General features: G+C 42.8%; 1 protein-coding gene across 14 annotated transcripts in view; it reads left to right on the plus strand.

Moving 5' to 3' along the window:
- LOC311129928 (peripheral plasma membrane protein CASK) overlaps positions 1-5,696 on the plus strand; it is a 172,709-nt gene extending 167,013 nt beyond the window's left edge. For all 14 annotated transcript variants that reach the window (XM_084162481.1, XM_084162488.1, XM_084162491.1 and 11 more), the window contains 5 exons: positions 1,083-1,163; positions 1,275-1,355; positions 2,157-2,359; positions 2,470-2,553; positions 3,048-5,696. In XM_084162481.1, coding sequence (XP_084018607.1) covers positions 1,083-1,163; positions 1,275-1,355; positions 2,157-2,359; positions 2,470-2,553; positions 3,048-3,224 — 626 coding nt within the window. In that variant the 3' untranslated portion in view covers positions 3,225-5,696. The remainder of the gene's footprint in view (positions 1-1,082; positions 1,164-1,274; positions 1,356-2,156; positions 2,360-2,469; positions 2,554-3,047) is intronic.
- The last annotated feature ends 304 nt before the right edge of the window (positions 5,697-6,000 follow it).

Consider the following 6,000-nt stretch of genomic DNA (forward strand, 5'->3'; position numbering starts at 1 on the left):
AGAGATAGAGCGAGAGATAGATAGCGAGAGAGAGGGATGAAAGAGCAAGGATAAAAGAAAAAGGAGTGGAGCGAAAGCAGGAGAAACTCTTATATTCCAGAGAGAGTACATGGTGCTCCTGGTGTTGTATTTCCCATGTCAGCCACACACACACAGCTGTTAGGTTCATGTTACAGTAGAGGTGAAATTAGCAGTACCCTGTGTGCAGTACCCTCCACTGTAGGGTAAGGACACATGCTCTTTGCTGTGTTCTGCACAGACTCCCAGGAGTGTCCAGTACTGTGTCCTACTGTGCTTTGTTCTCTCCTCCATCTCATTCAGCTCACCCCCTTCCATCTGTCCATCCATCTATCCCATTGTTTATTTTAAAAAATGTAAAAACGTAACACACACACATACATTGTGGTATCACTGCGCTATTCGCTTACACATAATGGTCGTTCACCAGCTCTGCAGTATTACCCTAACAGCTACAACGGTCACATCTGTGTAGCCTCAGACTAGAAGGAAAACATTGAGAATATTCTCCCTCTCTGTTTGCCACATGTAAACAGTCTTATCCCAAATCTCTCTCCTTCGTCTCATTTGATTAGGGCATTAACCTGGGTTAGGATAAAAAACTCCTCAGATTTAGTTATTTGATTTAATGGTGTCAGGTTTAAGGACATACACGCCATTGAACTTATACTACTCCAAGGAGAAGTTCAGGCTCTATCTATTATTGTAACATCATAGTTCATTTCCTCATTGTTCATTATCTCCCAACTGTCAGAGACAATATGTCTACCCCTTCATCTCATGGCTAGCCTGGGTGCTAGTCTGTTTCTCTTTTAGCCACCTTGTCCTTGTCATTCCCAGATGTTGATATAGTGTTGTTGAATGTTGAAACAGTCATGTACCCAGGCTATAATTTTCTCCATTAACAACTAACTGTCACAGGCATTCTCTCTGTCCCATAGCGCCACCTCACTGTTAGGGTCCTGTGTTCTCCCAGTGAACTACTATGGATGTCTGTCTGCACCTCTCCTCTCCTTCACAGTATCTCACTATCCCGCTCTCTTTCCTCCGTCCTCTTTTTCCAGTATTCGACCAACTAGATCTCGTCACGTATGAAGAGGTTGTGAAACTGCCTGCGTTCAAGAGGAAAACACTAGTCTTGTTAGGTAAGTACAAGTATCCATACTAGCATACTATAGAGGGTTATGATGTATTGGCAAACGGTACTAGGTAGTGTGCTCGTATAGCGTTCTGACTGACTGCTCTCTCTTCCAAAGGTGCCCATGGAGTGGGCAGAAGACACATCAAGAACACACTCATCACAAAACACCCTGACAGATTCGCCTACCCCATCCCACGTAAGACACACACGCACACAGATTCGCCTACCCCATCCCACGTAAGACACACACACACAGATTCGCCTACCCCATCCCACGTAAGACACACACAGATTCGCCTACCCCATCCCACGTAAGACACACACACACGCACACAGATTCGCCTACCCCATCCCACGTAAGACACACACACACACAGATTCGCCTACCCCATCCCACGTAAGACACACACACACACAGATTCGCCTACCCCATCCCACGTAAGACACACACACACACAGATTTGCCTACCCCATCCCACGTAAGACACACACAGATTCGCCTACCCCATCCCACGTAAGACACACACACACACAGATTCGCCTACCCCATCCCACGTAAGACACACACACACACAGATTCGCCTACCCCATCCCACGTAAGACACACACACACACAGATTCGCCTACCCCATCCCACGTAAGACACACACACACACACAGATTCGCCTACCCCATCCCACGTAAGACACACACACACACAGATTCGCCTACCCCATCCCACGTAAGACACACACACACACACAGATTCGCCTACCCCATCCCACGTAAGACACACACACACACAGATTCGCCTACCCCATCCCACGTAAGACACACACACACACAGATTCGCCTACCCCATCCCACGTAAGACACACACACACACAGATTTGCCTACCCCATTTCATGGACGATACATTCACTGACTCACGCACTCACTCACTTTGAACATCCATTGTGATTATCGTTCTTACTCAACCCCCCGACCCCCCTCTTCCTCCCTTTTTCCCTCCCCCAGATACGACCAGACTTCCTAAGAAGGACGAGGAGAACGGGAAGAACTACTACTTTGTGTCACATGACCAGATGATGCAGGACATCAGTAACAATGACTACCTGGAGTACGGTAGTCACGAGGACGCCATGTACGGCACGCGGCTAGAGACAATCCGCCAGATCCACGAGCAGGGACTCATCTCCATACTGGATGTAGAGCCACAGGTGGGGGGGGGAGGGTGTATTTTCCGCTTGTGAACGCCGAGGGTCTTCTCAGGCATAATACACAATCACAAACACACAGCCCAGCTGACCTGTAACCTGTTCTCCATTAGGCTCTGAAGGTCCTGCGGACAGCAGAGTTTGCTCCCTACGTTGTTTTCATCGCCGCGCCAACCATCACCCCTGGCATTAACGAGGTAAGACATACACACACATTGTCAACCTTTTGTTCTAATAATGGAACGGTCTGCAGCTGTAGCCACTCTTCTTTTTTCTGCACTCCTCCATTTTCTTCTCTCATCCCTTGCTTCATTCATTTATTTTGCATGCTGTGTGTGAGATTCAGTTTTTCTGTTTGTCTTGCGTTCCGTTGCATGGCTCTCAGCTCCCCAGGTGGTGCAGGAAGCTGCCAGTAAGTATGAGTGGAGAAAACGCTGGCCATGGTCAGTAGTGCTCTATTGTGTTGTATAGTATGTTACCGTAGTAAACCAGCTCACTCCTTTCTCTGAGTGAAGGTTACTATTCCTTCTTTAACACCAGGCCTAGCAAAGCACTGTCCTGAATCCCTACCCATCCACTCTATATCCTCCCTCTTTCTCTGTCAGTTTAATTGAATGGTGCTTTATTGGTAAGACATCTGTCTCTGTCTCATTATGTTTCTCTCCTCCCCTTTCTCTCTCTCTCTCTGTAGGACGAGTCATTGCAGCGTCTTCAGAAGGAGTCAGAGATTCTTCAGAAGACCTATGCCCATTATTTTGACCAGACCATAATCAACAACGAGATAGACGAGACCATCAGACACCTAGAGGAGGCTATAGACCTGGTCTGTACCACTGCACAGTGGGTCCCTGTGTCCTGGGTCTACTGAGGATATGAAGGAACACATAGCTCTTCTCTCCTCCTCTGCTTTCTCCTCCTCTCCTCCCCTCTGTGTCTTACCGGGTCCACTGTACCTGTATAGACACCCTCCCCCCTCCCCTCCAATGACTCCTCTCTTTCGCTCCTCCCTCTTCTCCCCCCTCCCTTTCTCCCTGGCGATGCATTTTTGCGAAAACTCCCATCATTCCTTCGGAAAGGAAAAGCACCTCAACCAATCAGAAACCTCTGTGTACTGCACATAGACCTTCAGCAGCCAATCAAAATCCTCTGTACTGCACATGACTTGTAGCAGCCAATCAGACTTTGCCCTTACAGACTACCTAGCCGTAGTGTTGTATAAACGAAAAAAACTAATAAGTATTGTCATGTCTGTATTATCTAGGAAGCGACATTTTTGTAGATGTTTGTTTTAAAGAGACAGTACTGTATCTCCTCCCCAGTAGTGCACTGCAGCCTTCTACATCATGTGACTGTCTGTGCCCCCATCAACCCATCCCTCATGGATGTTGTAGTTCTTAGTTGTCCCTCTGTTGTAGTTATTTCCCTACACTACAGATGCTGTTTGTGGGTATTCTCTTCCTCTCTCTCTGGACAGACTGAAGAAAAACACCCAAACATCACAGCCTCCCTTTATCTGGATCTCATCCTCAACACCGTTATTTATCTGCTCCTTTACTCCTCTACTTTATTAGCCATTATTGTCTACTTCATTCACATAATCTTTCTCGAATGTCACTCTTATTATTCATGTAGTTCAGTTTTATCTTGGTTCATTTTGACTGTACATGTTATTACCCTAGCCACCCCCCTCTCCCCTTCACACAAACACGGGGTACTGTCTCTTCTAAATGAATCCATACATGTTTTTGAGATTTGAATGAGGTCCCATGCATGTTGGACATTCGCAAGCTTCCATGCCGTCTGTCCGTGTTCCCCCAGTGTCCTGCTGTAACATCCTCCCAACTGAAAACCAACATTCCACACATCTGGAAGACTCCACTTGACCAAGGGAGGAAGCAAGGGGAACAGGAAATAACCAACAAAAAGAACCTTGACACCTATGCACATCCCTTGGCATTTCAGATGACATTTCTAAAAACCATGGTATCGATGTGTTTGTAAACACATTTGTGGTAGAACTTTATAATAACTCCACGTAATAAAGCATTTAATGGATTAGTAAATAGTTTATTCATCATTTATGAATCATTACTCCCACATTTGTAAATCTTATTAACCTAGTTATTCATACATTTATAAACAACTTTTAAAGTATTTAATGATTCATAAGATCATTCATAAGTTGTTTAAAATAGGTCCTTATAAACCATTTACTAATCATTAGTAACTCTTTTTGCGTGGCCTCATCTAAAGTGTGGGCTATTTATACTTTATAAATACTTTGTTTTGAGTGACCAGTGTAATTTCTCACAAAAAGATGGACATGCCATTGGTAGACATTCCAGCAGTATCTGATGCTCCTTAAGGTCTCAAAATGGCCCCTAGAACATATCAATGATTAAACAATAAGCACACAATGGAGATAAAATATATTGAACATTTTATTCCATCTATTTATCCATCCATTTATTAAATATTGTGTAATTTGGTCAGCTGTGTGAATAGGTTATGGGTCCTGACACGTTAGGAATTGGGATTTGCGGTTTGCAAAGTCTCCACCCTCGCAAAAATAAACTCTGTTTGCATTCGCGAGGTTAACAACATTAGCAAAACGTTCACATTACAACTCTTCCTCAAGTCCTTGCAACAGTTGTTTCACAACAGTTTTTGTGAATAATGTTCAATATATTTATTTTAACATCCTGTGTTTTATGCCTATTATTTAACCATTGATATGTTCTAAGCTATTGTGAGACATTAAGGAGCATCAGATACTGCTGGAATGTCTCTACCAATGGCATGTCCATCTTTTTGTGAGAAATTATACTGCACTCAAAATGTTATAAAGTATAAATAGCCCACACTTTAGATGAGGCCACACAAAAAGACTTAACTAATGATTAGTAAGGGTTTATAAGGACCTATATTAAACATCTTATGAATGGATTAATGATGAATAAACTATTTACTAATCCATTATAAATGCTTTATTACGTGGTGTTATTATACAGTTCTACCAAAATTGTCTCTGTGATTTGTTGTATAAGATAATCAAGAGGGGATAAAACTGATTGCTGATTTGCCATTTCTGAAATGTGTTGTCTGAGAGTATTGTTTCAATCAAGTTTAATCAACAAAAGATTAATGCTGATTTGTATTCTGCAACTGTATAACTATATGGAAAGGATATTTACACTACGTTTTGCAAGGTGAAGGCTTTGCAAAGGTATAGGAGGTTGTTTGTGCATCTGTATAACCGTGTATATGAAATATGACTGATGATATGATTGCCCCAGTGTAAAATAGTCTACAATGATAAAGTTCTTCAGTATGAACAGTTTTTTTACATATTTCCTTTTATGTGTTGGAAAAAGTCACCTGTGTCTGGCTCTTGTCTTCGCACGCACACACTCAAGTAGTCTCAAAATATATTTATTCAGCCAGATGACATTCAGGTTCATAAGCGGCATCTCTCAGTAATGTCATTCATACACTACCAGTCAAAAGTTTGGACACACCTACTCATTCAAAGGTTTTTCTTTATTTTTATAATTTTTTACGTTGTAGAATAATAGTGAAGACATTAAAACTATGAAATAACTATGCAATCATGTAATAACCAAAAAAGTGTTAAACAAATCAAA

This window comes from Coregonus lavaretus (assembly GCF_964263955.1).
Source record: "Coregonus lavaretus genome assembly, chromosome: 5".
In the NCBI taxonomy this organism is placed as follows: Eukaryota; Metazoa; Chordata; class Actinopteri; order Salmoniformes; family Salmonidae; genus Coregonus; species Coregonus lavaretus.